Source organism: Protobothrops mucrosquamatus, unplaced genomic scaffold, assembly GCF_001527695.2.
Source record: "Protobothrops mucrosquamatus isolate PMUCROS unplaced genomic scaffold, P.Mucros_1.0 scaffold5068, whole genome shotgun sequence".
Taxonomy (NCBI): domain Eukaryota; kingdom Metazoa; phylum Chordata; class Lepidosauria; order Squamata; family Viperidae; genus Protobothrops; species Protobothrops mucrosquamatus.
In genome coordinates this window covers 36,387-53,794 of record NW_015390945.1, presented here as the reverse complement: position 1 = coordinate 53,794, position 17,408 = coordinate 36,387, and the positions used below count along the sequence as shown (strand labels likewise).

General features: G+C 44.6%; 1 protein-coding gene across 1 annotated transcript in view; it reads left to right on the top strand.

Annotated features, from left to right (window-relative positions):
- The first annotated feature begins 473 nt into the window (after positions 1-473).
- The window catches only part of UBE2H (ubiquitin conjugating enzyme E2 H), a 22,273-nt gene continuing 5,338 nt past the window's right edge, over positions 474-17,408 (top strand). The window contains 9 exon segments of the mRNA XM_015828888.2: positions 474-493; positions 3,312-3,362; positions 5,400-5,476; positions 6,236-6,310; positions 8,874-8,913; positions 11,278-11,303; positions 11,306-11,407; positions 12,141-12,215; positions 14,767-14,806. Of these exon segments, the coding sequence (XP_015684374.2) occupies positions 474-493; positions 3,312-3,362; positions 5,400-5,476; positions 6,236-6,310; positions 8,874-8,913; positions 11,278-11,303; positions 11,306-11,407; positions 12,141-12,215; positions 14,767-14,806 (506 nt within the window).

Below are 17,408 nucleotides of genomic sequence, written 5' to 3'. Positions count from 1 at the left end.
CTAGATGGCCTCCAAGGTCCCTTCCATCTGCTATTCTGTTATTCTTTTTTTCCCCCTTCCTTTCTTCTTTCCTTCCTTCCTTCCTTCTTTCCTTCCTTCCTTCCTTCCTCCCTCCCTCCCTCCCTCCCTCCCTCCAACACTGGAAGTTTTTAAGAAGAGACTGGGCAGCCATTTGTCTGAAATGGTGTCGGGCTTCCTGCCTGAGCAGGGGGTTGGACTAGATGGCCTCCAAGGTCCCTTCCAACTTTATTATTTGTTAAGTGAATTTTGCCCCAGTTCACGACCTTTCTCGCCACCTCAGTTGTTAAGCTAGTGACACGGTCGTTAAATGGATCTGGATTCCCCCCCCCCCTTGACTTTGCTTGTCAGAAGGTCCCAAAAGGGGATCACGTGACACCCCCCCCCGCGGGACACTGCATACCTATCATAAATACGAGCCGCTTGCCAGGGGTCTGAATTTTGATTACGCGGCCATGGGGATGCGGCCACGGCCGTAAGGGTGAAAAAAACGGTCAGAAGCCACTTTTTTTCCAGCGCCGTTGCAACTTCGAATAGTCGCTAAACGAACCGTTGTAAGTCAAGGACTGCAGGGGGGAGGAGGTTGGACCGGAAGTCGAATTTGGCTCTTGGTGCATTTTCGACGTGAAAAATCTCCCCCCGGTTCTTGGCCTGCACTAAAGGAGAAGAGGAAAAAAGGAAAAATGGAATGAAGGGGACGAAGAAGGGAGGAGGAGGAGGAGGAGGAGGAGGAGGAGGAGGAGAATTGAGGGGTCCTTGGTGCTCTCTGAGCTTGTTTCCTGGCAGACCTCTCATGACCCAACTATGTAACGTCATCAGTACTAGAAGGAAGGGGATTTAGGAAGTGGAAAAGGAGGAGGGAGGAGGAGGAGGAGGATAGTGGAGTCCTTGGTGCTCTTTGAGCTGGGTGGTTTTCTTGCAGACGTTTCATGACCCAACTAGGGAATAGCATCAGTGCTAGAAGGGAGTGGAAAGGAGAAGGAAGGAAAGGAGAAGGAAGGAAGGAAGGAAGGAAGGAAGGAAGGAAGGAAGGAAGGAAGGAAGGAAGGAAGGAAGGAAGGAAAATAACTGTGGGGTCCTTGGTGCCCTCTGAGCTGGGTGTTTTTTTTGCAAACGTTTCATGACCCAACTAGGGAACATCATCAGTGTTAGAAGGAAGGGGATTTGGGAAATGGAAAAGGAGGAGGAGGACTATGAGGTCCTTGGTGCTGTCTGAGCTTGGTGGTTTTCCTGCAGACATTTCATGACCCAACTAGGGAACATCATCAGTGTTAGAAGGAAGGGGATTTGGGAAATGGAAGAGGAGGACTATGAGGTCCTTGGTGCTGTCTGAGCTTGGTGGTTTTCCTGCAGACATTTCATGACCCAACTAGGTAACATCATCAGCGCTAGAAGGGGTTTGTTCATTCTGATCCAGGTTCAATTTTCTGTTCCCAGGCTCAATTCCTATGAAGAATTTTAGGGATAAAAAGAGAGGCTTTTTTTGTGTGTTTTTTTGTTTATCTCCTTTTTGCCTGTCCTTGCTTTCAGCCCTGTCCTTGAAAGCCTGTTTGGAGCAGTCTTTTTTTTCTTTTTCTTTCTTTTTTAACAAAAAAGCACTTCTGCATTCTCCTCCTCCTCCTCTCTCCCCCCCCCCCCAAATTGTCTCAAGAAAACTGAAATCAGCAGCTGCCCTCTCTGAAAATAACACAACTATTGTCTAGCGAGGGCCCGGTTTCACAATTGGCACAATCCGAGCTTCGGGGGGGATGTTTCTTTCAGCGGGTTATTTGAGGCCAAAGGAATATTTTTCGATTCAAAACAGCTTTTTTTTTTTCTTCCTTTTTTTTGGGAGGAGGGGGGTGTTAACTGGGCTTTTGCATGACTTTTTCCTGTGGGTAAATGGAGGGGAGGGTGGTGGGGGGCAGATTGGCAAGTCTCTTTGTATTTTCCAGTTCGTTGTTGTTGTTTTTTTCTCACGCTGTCTGTGAATTCTGATAGCTCTTGCAGAGAAAGTCTTTTGTGGATCAGTCAGGGAAAATTGATGGCTGAAATAGAAGAGGGAGTCCGTTGGGGAAAAAAATAATAATAATAGGAAAATCGAATAGCAGGTAGGAAATATCAGCAGGGGCAGCTTCTTAAAATACCTGGAATTGCTTTTGAATAAGAGGGACGTGAGGCAGGACCCTCTGAAACAGGGGTCTTCCAACTTGGCCCTTGGATGACTTGTGGACTTCAACTCCCAGAATTCCTCAGCCAGGCACGCGTGCCTGGCTGAGGAATTCTGGGAGTTGAAGTCCACAAGTCATCCAAGGGCCAAGCTGGAAGACCCCTGCTCTGAAATTCTGCAATCTGCACCCTTCAGAGAGTAATAGCTGCATATCATCCCAGCTTTGGGGCAGTTGTCCAATACATCACCCCAATCCAGGCTATTCCAAGTTACCTGACTTATTTACTGTACTGTAGTCATGTTTTTCAACCTCGGTAACTTTGAGATCTATGGACATCAACTCCCACAATTTCTACAGCCAGCGGGCATTAAAATGGCTGGACCTCAGCTCCCAGAATACCCCAGGCAGTAGGCTGTAGGATGAGTTGACTTCAATTCCCAGAATTCCCCAGCCAGAATGCTTTAAGATGTGTGGTCTTCAATTCCCAGAATTCCCCAGCCAGAATGTTTTAAGATACATGGCCAACTCCCAGAATTCCCCAGCCAGCATGCTTTAAGATGGGTGGACTTCAACTCCCAGAATTCCCCAGCCAGCCTGCTTTAAGATGTGGGGCCTTCAATTCCCAGAATTCCCCAGCCATCTTGCTTTAAAATGGGTGGACCTCAACTCCCAGAATTCCCCAGCCAGCATACTTTAAGATGTGGGGCCTTCAATTCCCAGAATTCCCCAGCCAGCCTGCTTTAAGATGTGGGGCCTTCAATTCCCAGAATTCCCCAGCCAGCATACTTTAAGATGTGGGGCCTTCAATTCCCAGAATTCCCCAGCCAGCCTGCTTTAAGATGTGGGGCCTTCAATTCCCAGAATTCCCCAGCCAGCATGCTTTGAGATGGGCGGACTTCAACTCCCAGAATTCCCCAGCCAGCCTGCTTTAAGATGGGGGGGCCTTCAATTCCCAGAATTCCCTAGCCACCATGTTTTAAGATGTGTGACCTTCAATTCCCAGAATTTTCCAATGGGTTGGGGATTTCTGGGAAGTTCAAGTTTATCGCTCTTGCAAAGTTGCCAAGATTGAGAAACCTTGCTGTCTAGACTGTGTGAACGAGGCCCAATTGTGTCTCTTTATTATTGCTCGAGAGTTCCCAGTTTGGAAATTCGGGCGTTAGGAAAAGCTAGCGAGTTTGACGGGAAACCGAGGTTCCGTCCCGGTGGCCCATTTCCAAGGACGCTGACTTCTGCCATTTTGCTCAAGAGAGATTTCTGGAGCCCCGCTTGGATCTTCTGCAGAGAGCAGACGGGCTTATTCCTCTGTCTTCTTCGATTTTTCTGTCTTTTATCTCTTCTTCTCCTTCATGTCCTTTTCCCTTCCCTTCCCTTCATCTTGCCTTGGTGCTTCTCTGTGCATTTCTTCCACAAGTGGAAGTTTCGTGGCGATGTAGAATTTTTCCCACCCTCCCGTCTCTCTTGACGCACGGGTCCGTTTCATGGCAACCGACGTGCCAGCATGTTACCCTGGATTTGGGAAAAGGCTGGGTGGTGGCCAACGTCTCAGAAAGCCCACGAACAATGAGGCATCAGACCTGGAGATCGTTGCCAAAGTTCTACCACCCAACCGCCAACTCTGGTCTTCTCCTGCAACTCAAGCTATGGTTTGCCAACAGCCAAGTCTTGGAGAGGCTAAAGCAGCCATTTCCTCTCTTGGCGTGGCTTTCAGCACGAGAGGCTGTAGCTGAAGGGAAGCAAATTAAGAAGCTCCGTCTTGGAAGAAAAAGAGATTAGAGACACGGTGTCCTCTGAATGGAAATGTCAGACCTGCCAGCACTTAAACCTCTACATAGCAATAGCAATGGCACTTAGACTTATATACTGCTTCACAGTGCTTGACAGCCCTAAGCGGTTTACAGAGTCAGCCTGTGTCTCCCCCCCTCCCAACCATTTGGGTCCTCATTTTACTGACCTTGGAAGGACGGAAGGCTGAGTTAACGTTGAGCTGGTCAGGATCGAACTCCTGGCAGTGGGCAGAATTAGCCTGCAACAATGCATTCTAACCACTGCGCCACCAGGGTCCGTCCCTTCCTTCCTTCCTTCCTTCCTTCCTTCCTTCCTTCCTTCCTTCCTTCCTTCCTTCCTTCCTTCCTTCCTTCCTTCCTTCCTTCCTTCCTTCCTTGTCCCTTAGCAATAGCACTTAGACTTATACACCACAGTGCCTTTACAGCCCTCTCTAAGCGGTTTACAGAGTCAGCCTCTTGGGCCCCAACAATCTGGGTCCTCATTTATGGATGGATGGATATGGAGAGATAGGTAGATGTGGATGTTGGATGGATAGATAGATATGGAGAGATGAATAGAGAAGAGATGGATGGATACGGAGAGATGGATAGAGAGATGTGGATGATGGATGGACGGACAGACAGACAGACAGACCGATAGATGACAGAGAGACATAGATAGATAGATAGATAGATAGATAGATAGATAGATAGATAGATAGATAGATAGATAGATAGATAGATAGATAGATAGATAGATGATAGATAGATAGATAGATAGATAGATAGATAGATAGATAGATAGATAGATAGATAGATAGATAATGATAAAGATAAAGATAAAGACAGATAGATAGATAGATAGATAGATAATGATAAGATAGATATAGATAGATAATGATAGATAGATAGATAGATAGATAGATAATGATGAAGATAGATAGATAGATAGATAGATAGATAGATAATGATGAAGATAGATAACGATAAGATAGATATAGATAGATAATGATAGATAGAGAATGATAAAGATAGATAGATAGATAGATAGATAGATAATGATATAGATAGATAATAGATAGATAGATAGATAGATAGATAATGATAAAGATAGATAGATAGATAATGATAGATAGATAGATAGATAATGATAAAGATAGATAATGATAGATAATGATGAAGATAGATAGATAGATAATGAAGATAGATAGATGATAGATAGATAGATAGATGATAGATAATGATGAAGATAGATAGATAGATAGATAGATAGATAGATAGATAGATAATGATGACGATAGACAGATTTAAAAATATAATTGAGTTTCAGTAATCAGGATGACTCAGAAGCATTTGAGAATGCATTCAATTCTTGCCCATTCCTGGACTGCTGATTTTTCTTAAGTGAACAGATTTCTTAATTCGTCTGCGCATCCAACATTTTCCTTGACTCCGACGCCTTCAGTATTGAGAGCAAACACGAAGTCACAATCCTAGGAGGACTCAACGAATTTGTAGTGAAGTTTTATGGACCACAAGGAAGTAGGTATACTCCCGAGTCGCATAAAGATGTTGGAAAGAAACATTTTTTTTTCTTGGTGGTTGATCTCTGGAGGGTGGAGGGAGGATTGGGAAAAAATAAGAGATAATTTGGGGAGGTGTCCAATGCCCATGTTGGCACAGGAGACATTTTACACTGGGTTAAGCCTCAAATCCCTCTTAAGTGGGCATTGCCTTCTCTGGCTGCCGATAGCTGTCAAAATTAATGTATTTAGAAGCCAGCAGCTAAAATCTCGAAATAAGAAATACTAACCTACTGATGCAAGCTCTTAATCCTCCAACCTGTTTGTTAGAATTGAGTGTCCAGCTAAATCAGTGGTTCTCAACCTGTGGGTCGGGACCCCATTTGGGGTCGATCGACCATTTCACGGGGGTCGCCAAGCAAGGCTGTCTGCCATTTTTTTTTGTCCGCCATTTTTTTTGTCCGCCATTTTTTTCCCCCTTTTCCGGCGGGTGCCTTACCTCCCTTGGGCTGGGCCAGCTGGTGGTCGGCCTGCTCCGTCTCTGCCGCTTGCCAGCTACGCCTCGGCCGGCGCAGGGGGCGGAACCACGCATGCGCGGCGCTCCTGGGCAGGGGAAGTCCTCGACTTACGACCGGTTGGGTAGTCCTCGACTTACGACCAGTTGGGGTCGCGGCATTAAAAAGGTTGAGAACCACTGAGCTAAATAATAATGTTATATTTGGAAGCATCAAGGAAATATCCAGCTAACCTTTCTTTTGTAAAAATCTTCCAATTGCAGCACCGTACGAAGGTGGGGTGTGGAAAGTTCGAGTGGACCTTCCCGACAAATACCCTTTCAAATCCCCATCTATAGGTAAGAGATTAAACATTGCCATTTAATAAAAAAAAATCCCATCTGGGACAAATTCCACAAAGGCCATCGAGAGCAAGTTTATAGTTCAGCTTATGAGGAACCCTCTATAAAGTTTTTTAAATGGTTATCACTTAAATGCGAGCCAGCCGTGTGCTGCAGCAGCCAAAAAGGCCAACACGGTCCTAGGCTGCATTAACAGAGGGATAGAATCAAGATCAGGTGAAGGGTTAATACCGCTTTACAAGGCCTTGGTAAGGCCACACTTGGAATGCTGCATCCAATTTGGGTCACCACGATGTAAAAAAGATGTTGAGACTCTAGAAAGAGTACAGAGAAGAGCAACAAAGATGATTAGGGGACTGGAGGCTAAAATATATAGGGAACGGTTGCTGGAATTGGGTATGTCTAGTTTAATGAAGAGAAGGACGAGGGGGGACATGATAGCAGTCTTCCAGTATCTCAGGGGCTGCCCCAAAGAAGAGGGAGTCAAGCTGTTTTCCAAAGCACCAGAAGGGCAGGACAAGAAGCAACGGATGGAAACTAATCAAGGAGAGAAGCAACCTGGAACTAAGGAGAAACTTCCTGAAAGTTATAACAATTAACCAGTGGAACAACCTGCCTCCAGAAGCGGTGAATGCTCCAACACTGAAAGTTTTTAAGAAGAGACTGGACAGCCATTGGTCTGAAATGGTGTAGTGCTTCCTGCCTGAGCAGGGGGTTGGACTAGATGACCCCCAAGGTCCCTTCCAACTTTATTATTATTATTATCATTATTATTATTATGGATCATCGCACAGTCAGCCAGATGTTCAGACTGGATTTGGCATTTTGTCTACCTATCGAGTCCTTACCAAGGACCCGGGAGAGGCAGATGTGGATGTTTGATGGTATTACAGATCTCGTCGCAGGATGAAAGCAGTTCCTAGTAAGGCCGCCTTTTGTAATTGACTAATGGCGAATTTGTCAATGCCAATGGTGTTCAAGTGGTGCTCCAGTTGTTGTTGTTATTATTATTATTATTATTATTAGTAGTAGTAGTAGTAGTAGTAGTAGTAGTAGTAGTTGTGCATGGCTCAAACCACTGGAGTTTTACTTTCCTTCACTATTCAAGATCCCAGATAATTTGCTTTTTAGATGCATTCAGTCCTTAATGCTGGAGTCCTGAACAGTCTCTCCTGAACCCGACAATTCACCTCTGGAATCGGCTGCCAGCTCCTTTTTGGGGAAGTCGAGTACAGAGACGCCACGACTTGGCGACCACAACAGAGCCCCAAATTTCCATTGCTAAGGAAGGCAGTGGTTCAGCGAGTTTCACCCGGTTTTTATGTCACCGCTATTAAGCGAATCACTAAAAGCAGTTAAGCAAAATCTGGCTTTCCCCATTGACTTTGCTTGTCCGAAGCTGAATGGGATGGTCGCAAAAGGTGATCGCGTGATTTGCACCCGGGATGGTGCAAAACTGTCGTAAATACCGGCCGGTTGCCTTTTGACCACCTGCCCATGAGGAGATACAAGGCCGGGGTCTTCAAACTTGGCCCTTTTATGAACTTGTCGGACTTCAACTCCCAGAATTCGAGGGATACTGGGAGTTGAAGTCCACAAGTCCTAAAAGGGCCAAGTTTGAAGACCCCTGATATAAATCTTTGGGTTGGAAGTCACTTTTCCAGGGGACTGTTGTAATTTCAAACGGTTGCTGAACAAATGGCCGTAAGTTGAGGACTTCCCGTAATGTCATGGTTTCAAGAACTGGAGATTGAGAATCCTTGGATAGAGTGACTCCATAAACAAGGATGGTGGTTATTGACAACTTAAGAAAGTCACTTAGAGCAGGAGTCTCCAAACGTGGCCAAAGACTTGGGCAGAATTCCCAAGAACTCCCAGAATTCCTCAGCCATCCTGAGTTAGAATAATTAATTAAACTATTAATTAACTAACAGAGCAATTAACCAGTGGAGCGACTTGCCCCCAAATGTTGTGGGTGCTCCAACACTGGAAGAGATGGGACAGCCATTTGTCTGAAAGGGTATATAGTGCCTTCCTGCCTGAGCAGGGGGTTGGACTAGAAGACCTCTAAGGTCCCTTCCAACTCTGTTCTTCTGAGGAATTCTGGGAGTTGAAGTCCACAAGTCTTAGAAGTTGTTAAGCTGGGAGACCCCTTGATTTAGAGCAGGGGTAGGCAACCTTGGCTCTTTTATGACTCCTGGACTTCAACTCCCAGAATTCCTGAGTCAGCATGGCTGACTCAGGAATTCTGGGTATTGAAGTCCACAAGTCATAAAAGAGCCCACCCCTTGACTTAGACCGGGGGGTTCTTCAAACGTGGCTCTTTTATGACTTGTGGACTTCAACTCCCAGAATTCCTGAGTCAGCTTGCCTGGCTGAGGAATTCTGGGAGTTGAAGTCCACAAGCCATAACAGGGCCCAGTTTGAAGACCCCTGACTCAGAGGATTGAATTTGAGGGAAATTTTTCCACCGTTAAGCTCTTCTATCTCCTTTTGGCAAGTGCTGAATGTTTGCTTGATGCTCAATTGTTCTCACGTCTCGTGTTTCTCTCCCTCCTAGGATTCATGAATAAAATTTTTCATCCCAACATTGACGAAGCGTAAGTGACTTTGGTTTGCACTGAAATTATATTTTATTTGAGGGGGGGAATATGGTGACGTTTGGTTTTCTACATTTCTCCAGTCCCACAACAGGAGGCGAGTAAAAAAGGTAAAAGTCAGTATTTCTCAACCTTCGGGCCTTTAAGTTGGGTGGATTTCAACTCCCTCAGAATTCCCCGGGCAGAGAATTCTGGGACTTGAAGTCCACCCATCTTAAAGGCCCCAAAGTTGAGAAACACTGACTTAAAAGAGATTTTAAGCACCAGTTATCTCAGGGGTCTTCAAACTTGGCCCTTTTATGACTTGTGGACTTCAACTCCCAGAATTCCTCAGCCAGCCAAGTCATAACAGGGCCAAGTTTGAAGACCCCTGTCTCAAATCTAACAAACAAAATGGAGGCTGGCTGAGGAATTCTGGGAGTTGAAGTCCACAAGTCATAAAAGGGCCAAGTTTGAAGAGCCCTGTCTTAAATCTAACAAACAAAAATGGAGGCTGGCTGAGGAATTCTGGGAGTTGAAGTCCACAAGTCATCAAAGGGCCAAGTCTGAAGACCCCTGNTGTCTTTTATCTCTTCTTCTCCTTCATGTCCTTTTCCCTTCCCTTCCCTTCATCTTGCCTTGGTGCTTCTCTGTGCATTTCTTCCACAAGTGGAAGTTTCGTGGCGATGTAGAATTTTTCCCACCCTCCCGTCTCTCTTGACGCACGGGTCCGTTTCATGGCAACCGACGTGCCAGCATGTTACCCTGGATTTGGGAAAGGGCTGGGCGGTGGCCAACGTCTCAGAAAGCCCACGAACAATGAGGCATCAGACCTGGAGATCTTTGCCAAAGTTCTACCACCCAACCGCCAACTCTGGTCTTCTCCTGCAACTCAAGCTATGGTTTGCCACCAGCCAAGTCTTGGGAGAGGCTAAAGCAGCCATTTCCTCTCTTGGCGTGGCTTCCAGGATGAAAGGCTGTAGCTGAAGGGAAGCAAATTAAGAAGCTCCGTCTTGGAAGAAAAAGAGATTAGAGACACGGTGTCCTCTGAATGGAAGTGTCAGACCTGCCAGCACTTAAACCTCTACATAGCAATAGCAATGGCACTTAGACTTATATACTGCTTCACAGTGCTCGACAGCCCTCTCTAAACGGTTTACAGAGTCAGCCTGTGTCTCCCCCCCCCCAACCATTTGGGTCCTCGTTTTACTGACCTTGGAAGGACGGAAGGCTGAGTTAACTTTGAGCCGGTCAGGATCGAACTCCTGGCAGTGGGCAGAATTAGCCTGCAACAATGCATTCTAACCACTGCGCCACCAGGGTCCGTCCCTTCCTTCCTTCCTTCCTTCCTTCCTTCCTTCCTTCCTTCCTTCCTTCCTTCCTTCCTTCCTTCCTTCCTTCCTTCCTTCCTTGTCCCTTAGCAATAGCAGTTAGACTTATACACCACTTCACAGTGCTTTACAGCCCTCTCTAAGCTGTTTCCAAAGTCAGCTTTTTGCGCCCCAACAATCTGGGTCCTCATTTATGGATGGATGGATATGGAGAGATAGGTAGATGTGGATGTTGGATGGATAGATAGATATGGAGAGATGAATAGAGAAGAGATGGATGGATACGGAGAGATGGATAGAGAGATGTGGATGATGGATGGATGGACAGACAGACAGATAGATGACAGAGACATAGATAGATAGATAGATAGATAGATAGATAGATAGATAGATAGATAGATAGATAGATAGATAGATAGATAGATAGATAGATAATATAGATAGATAGATAGATAGATAGATAATGATAAGATAGATATAGATAGATAATGATAGATAGATAGATAATGATAAAGATAGATAGATAATGATGAAGATAGATAGATAGATAATGATAAGATAGATAGATAATGATAAGATAGATATAGATAGATAATGATAGATAGATAGATAGATAGATAATGATAAAGATAGATAGATAGATAGAGATATAGATAGATATAGATAGATAATGATAGATAGATAGATAGATAGATAGATAATGATATAGATAGATAGATAGATAGATAATGATATAGATAGATAGATAGATAGATAGATAGATAATGATGAAGATAGATAGATAGATAGATAATGATGAAGATAGATAGATAGATAGATAGATAGATAATGATGAAGATAGATAGATAGATAGATAGATAGATAGATAATGATGAAGATAGATAGATAGATAGATAGATAGATAGATAGATAGATAGATAGATAGATAGATAATGATGAAGATAGACAGATTTAAAAATATAATTGAGTTTCAGTAATCAGGATGACTCAGAAGCATTTGAATGCATTCAATTCTTGCCCATTCTTGGACTGCTGATTTTTCTTAAGTGAACAGATTTCTTAATTCGTCTGCGCATCCAACATTTTCCTTGACTCCGACGCCTTCAGTATTGAGAGCAAACACGAAGTCACAATCCTAGGAGGACTCAACGAATTTGTAGTGAAGTTTTATGGACCACAAGGAAGTAGGTATACTCCCGAGTCGCATAAAGATGTTGGAAAGAAACATTTTTTTTTTCTTGGTGGTTGATCTCTGGAGGGTGGAGGGAGGATTGGGAAAAAATAAGAGATAATTTGGGGAGGTGTCCAATGCCCATGTTGGCACAGGAGACATTTTACACTCAAATCCCTCTAAGTGGGCATTGCCTTCTCTGGCTGCCGATAGCTGTCAAAATTAATGTATTTAGAAGCCAGCAGCTAAAATCTCGAAATAAGAAATACTAACCCACTGATGCAAGCTCTTAATCCTCCAACCTGTTTGTTAGAATTGAGTGTCCAGCTAAATCAGTGGTTCTCAACCTGTGGGTCGGGACCCCATTTGGAGTCGATCGACCATTTCACGGGGGTCGCCAAGCAAGGCTGTCTGCCATTTTTTTTTGTCCGCCATTTTTTTTCCCCCTTTTCCGGCGGGTGCCTTACCTCCCTTGGGCTGGGCCAGCTGGTGGTCGGCCTGCTCCGTCTCTGCCGCTTGCCAGCTACGCCTCGGCCGGCGCAGGGGGAGGAACCACGCATGCGCGGCGCTCCCGGGCAGGGGAAGTCCTCGACTTACGACCGGTTGGGTAGTCCTCGACTTACGACCAGTTGGGGTCGCGGCATTAAAAAGGTTGAGAACCACTGAGCTAAATAATAATGTTATATTTGGAAGCATCAAGGAAATATCCAGCTAACTTTTCTTTTGTAAAAATCTTCCAATTGCAGCACCGTACGAAGGTGGGGTGTGGAAAGTTCGAGTGGACCTTCCCGACAAATACCCTTTCAAATCCCCATCTATAGGTAAGAGATTAAACATTGCCATTTTAAAAAAAATAATCCCATCTGGGACAAATTCCACAAAGGCCATCGAGAGCAAGTTTATAGTTCAGCTTATGAGGAACCCTCTATAAAGTTTTTTAAATGGTTATCACTTAAATGCGAGCCAGCCGTGTGCTGCAGCAGCCAAAAAGGCCAACACGGTCCTAGGCTGCATTAACAGAGGGATAGAATCAAGATCAGGTGACGGGTTAATACCGCTTTACAAGGCCTTGGTAAGGCCACACTTGGAATGCTGCATCCAATTTGGGTCACCACGATGTAAAAAAGATGTTGAGACTCTAGAAAGAGTACAGAGAAGAGCAACAAAGATGATTAGGGGACTGGAGGCTAAAATATATAGGGAACGGTTGCTGGAATTGGGTATGTCTAGTTTAATGAAGAGAAGGACGAGGGGGGACATGATAGCAGTCTTCCAGTATCTCAGGGGCTGCCCCAAAGAAGAGGGAGTCAAGCTGTTTTCCAAAGCACCAGAAGGGCAGGACAAGAAGCAACGGATGGAAACTAATCAAGGAGAGAAGCAACCTAGAACTAAGGAGAAATTTCCTGGCAATGAGAACAATTAACCAGTGGAACAACCTGCCTTCAGAAGTGGTGAATGCTTCAACACTAAAAGTTTTTAAGAAGAGACTGGACAGCCATTGGTCTGAAATGGTGTAGTGCTTCCTGCCTGAGCAGGGGGTTGGACTAGATGACCCCCAAGGTCCCTTCCAACTTTATTGTTATTATTATTATTATTATTATTATGGATCATCGCAGTCAGCCAGATGTTCAGACTGGATTTGGCATTTTGTCTACCTATCGAGTCCTTACCAAGGACCCGGGAGAGGCAGATGTGGATGTTTGATGGTATTACAGATCTCGTCGCAGGATGAAAGCAGTTCCTAGTAAGGCCGCCTTTTGTAATTGACTAATGGCGAATTTGTCAATGCCAATGGTGTTCAAGTGGTGCTCCAGTTGTTATTATTATTATTAGTATTAGTAGTAGTAGTAGTAGTAGTAGTAGTAGTAGTAGTAGTAGTAGTGCATGGCTCAAACCACTGGAGTTTTACTTTCCTTCACTATTCAAGATCCCAGATAATTTGCTTTTTTAGATGCATTCAGTCCTTAATGCTGGAGTCCTGAACAGTCTCTCCTGAACACCTCTGGAATCGGCTGCCAGCTCCTTTTTGGGGAAGTCGAGTACAGGGACGCCACGACTTGGCGACCACAACAGAGCCCCAAATTTCCATTGCTAAGGAAGGCAGTGGTTCAGCGAGTTTCGCCCGGTTTTTATGTCACCGCTATTAAGCGAATCACTAAAAGTAGTTAAGCCAAATCTGGCTTTCCCCATTGACTTTGCTTGTCCGAAGCTGAATGGGATGGTCGCAAAAGGTGATCGCGTGATTTGCACCCGGGATGGTGCAAAACTGTCATAAATACCAGCCGGTTGCCTTTTGACCACCTGCCCATGAGGAGATACAAGGCCGGGGTCTTCAAACTTGGCCCTTTTATGAACTTGTCGGACTTCAACTCCCAGAATTCGAGGGATACTGGGAGTTGAAGTCCACAAGTCCAACAAGGGCCAAGGTTGAAGACCCCTGATATAAATCTTTGGGTTGGAAGTCACTTTTCCAGGGGTCTGTTGTAATTTCAAACGGTTGCTGAACAAATGGCCGTAAGTTGAGGACTTCCCGTAATGTCATGGTTTCAAGAACTGGAGATTGAGAATCCTTGGATAGAGTGACTCCATAAACAAGGATGGTGGTTATTGACAACTTAAGAAAGTCACTTAGAGCAGGAGTCTCCAAACGTGGCCAAAGACTTGGGCAGAATTCCCAAGAACTCCCAGAATTCCTCAGCCATCCTGAGTTAGAACAATTAATTAAACTATTAATTAACTAACAGAGCAATTAACCAGTGGAGCGACTTGCCCCCAAATGTTGTGGGTGCTCCAACACTGGAAGAGATGGGACAGCCATTTGTCTGAAAGGGTATATAGCGCCTTCCTGCCTGAGCAGGGGGTTGGACTAGAAGACCTCTAAGGTCCCTTCCAACTCTGTTCTTCTGAGGAATTCTGGGAGTTGAAGTCCACAAGTCTTAGAAGTTGTTAAGCTGGGAGACCCCTTGATTTAGAGCAGGGGTAGGCAACCTTGGCTCTTTTATGACTCCTGGACTTCAACTCCCAGAATTCCTGAGTCAGCATGGCTGACTCAGGAATTCTGGGTATTGAAGTCCACAAGTCATAAAAGAGCCCACCCCTTGACTTAGACCGGGGGGGTCTTCAAACGTGGCTCTTTTATGACTTGTGGACTTCAACTCCCAGAATTCCTGAGTCAGCTTGCCTGGCTGAGGAATTCTGGGAGTTGAAGTCCACAAGTCATAACAGGGCCCAGTTTGAAGACCCCTGACTTAGAGGATTGAATCTGAGGGAAATTTTTCCACCATTTAGCTCTTCTATCTCCTTTTGGCAAGTGCTGAATGTTTGCTTGATGCTCAATTGTTCTCACGTCTCTCGTGTTTCTCTCCCTCCCAGGATTCATGAATAAAATTTTTCATCCCAACATTGACGAAGCGTAAGTGACTTTGGTTTGCATTGAAATTATATTTTATTTGGGGGGGGGGGGAATGTGGTGACGTTTGGTTTTCTACATTTCTCCAGTTCCACAACAGGAGGCGAGTAAAAAAGGTAAAAGTCAACGTTTCTCAACCTTCGGGCCTTTAATATCGCTGGATTTCAATTCCCTCAGAATTCCCCCGGGCAGAGAATTCTGGGAGTTGAAGTCCACCCATCTTAAAGGCCCCAAAGCTGAGAAACACTGACTTAAAAGAGATTTTAAGTACCAGTTATCTCAGGGGTCTTCAAACTTGGCCCTTTTACGACTTGTGGACTTCAACTCCCAGAATTCCTCAGCCAGCCAAGTCATAAAAGGGCCAAGTTTGAAGACCCCTGTCTTAAATCTAACACCCTGTCTTAAATCTTCCACCCTCTGGAACGAACTACCCCCCGAGATCCGGATGATTCCGGATCTCCTTACTTTCCGCCGCGCCCTCAAGACATGGCTTTTCCAGCAAGCGGGCCTGACCTAAGGAGGATTTTATTTAGGGACGATTTTAAGTATAATTTTAATTGGAACACAGCCTCTAATATTTGGTTTTTAATTTGGTTTTAGAAGGGTTTTATTTTTGTATATTGTTATTGTATCTGTTTTTAATATGCTGTGCACCGCCCTGAGTCCTGCGGGAGAAGGGCGGTATAGAAATTAAAAAATAATAAACAAAAATGGAGGCTGGCTGAGGAATTCTGGGAGTTGAGGTCCACAAGTCATCAAAGGGCCATGTTTGAAGACCCCTGTCTTAAATCTAACAAACAAAATGGAGGCTGGCTGAGGAATTCTGGGAGTTGAAGTCCACAAGTCATCAAAGTGCCAAGTTTGAAGACCCCTGTCTTAAATATAACAAACAAAATGGAGGCTGGCTGAGGAATTCTGGGAGTTGAAGTCCGACAAGCCACAAAAGGGCCGAGTTTGAAGACCCCTGAGTTATCTTCACTTTTTTTCCCCCTAAGGAGAAGCCGAGGAGTTAAGATGGTCTTCCAACTTCCCGTCTCGTGAAAGACGGGGGTCCCTGCATCGCTCAGCCTGCCTTCGGATAAACCTTAGCTAGTCTAGATACCGGAAATGACTTGGCTTAGAAGAGGAGTTATTTTTAAAATGCCAACTAGGAGCCCAGCTGTCACCACGTATTAACTCACCTTGGGTTGATTTAAAGGCAGTCCCCAGTGCCTGCAGCTTTTTTTTGCCTTCTTGGACATTAAGAGAAATTGGGCGTCAATCACAGCCATAACAGCTGCTTCCTCTGGCGTTGCCTCGATTGCCAGATTGGAAATTTAAAAAATTGGAACAGTTGTAGCTTCGCTCGGGTGGGAGACCGTTTCTGGAGCTGTGGCAGGAAACGGTCCCTTTCTGTTAAGGTGGGCCTACAGCTGGCCATTTTTATACAGGTCGTCTTTGTCTTACAACAATTCGTTTAGTGACCGTTCAAAATTACAACAGCACTGAAAAAAAGCAACTTAAGGCCCGTTTTTCACACTTAACCACTATTGCAGCATCCCCGGGGTCACCTGCTCAAAATTCGGACGCTCGGCAACTGACTCACCTTTATGACGGTTGCGGCGTCCCGGGGTCATGGGTTTTGATCACGTGACCGTGTGGACGCTGTGATGGTCGTAAGTGTGAAAAAATGGTCACAAGTCACTTTTTTCAGTGCTGTTGTAACTAGATAGATAGATAGTCAGACAGACATAATTAGAGAGATGATAGATAAATAGATAATTAGAAGATAGATAGATTAGATAGATAGATAGATAGATAGATAGATAGATAGATAGATAGATAGATAGATAGATAGATAGATAGATAGATAGATAGATAGATAGATAGATAGATAGATAGATGGATGATAGGTAGAGATAGATAATGAGAGAGTAGATTGAGTGATTGAGTGATTGATTGAGTGATTGATTGAGTGATTTTGCCCTTGACTGGCTTTAAGCAATGTTTGTCAACCTTGGCGAGATTAAGATGGATGGACTTCAACTCCCAGAATTCCCTAGCCAGCCAGCTTAGCTTAGCTGGCTGGGGAATTCTGGGAGTTGAAGTCACCCATCTTAAGCTCACCAAGGTTGAGAAGTGTTATCTTAGATCCTCTTGAATGAGTCTCTCACTGGGCACTTTTCAACTTCAAAATAGAGGAAATATTTTGCACAATCAATTTTGTGGGGTTCAGTCCCAATTTTCTCCCATACAATGTTAACCTGGTGAACTCTAAATCAGGGGTCTTCAAACTTGGCCCTGTTATGACTCGTGGACTTCAGCTCCCAGAATTCCTCAGCCAGCTAAGCTAAGCTGGCTGGCTAGGGAATTCTGGGAGTTAAAGTCCACAAGTCATCAAAGGGCCAAGTTTGAAGACCCCTGCTCTATTTATTTATTTATTTATTTATTTAATTTATATGCCGCCCTTCTCCCAGCGGGACTCAGGGCGGCGCACAACATATTTAAAACCAAAGCATATATACAATCCCCCCCTTAAAACCGAATTAAACCAAATTTTAAAGTTGTGTCTTCCAAATTCCTAAAAAACCCAGTATAAAATCCACCCTAGGTCAGGTCCGCTTGC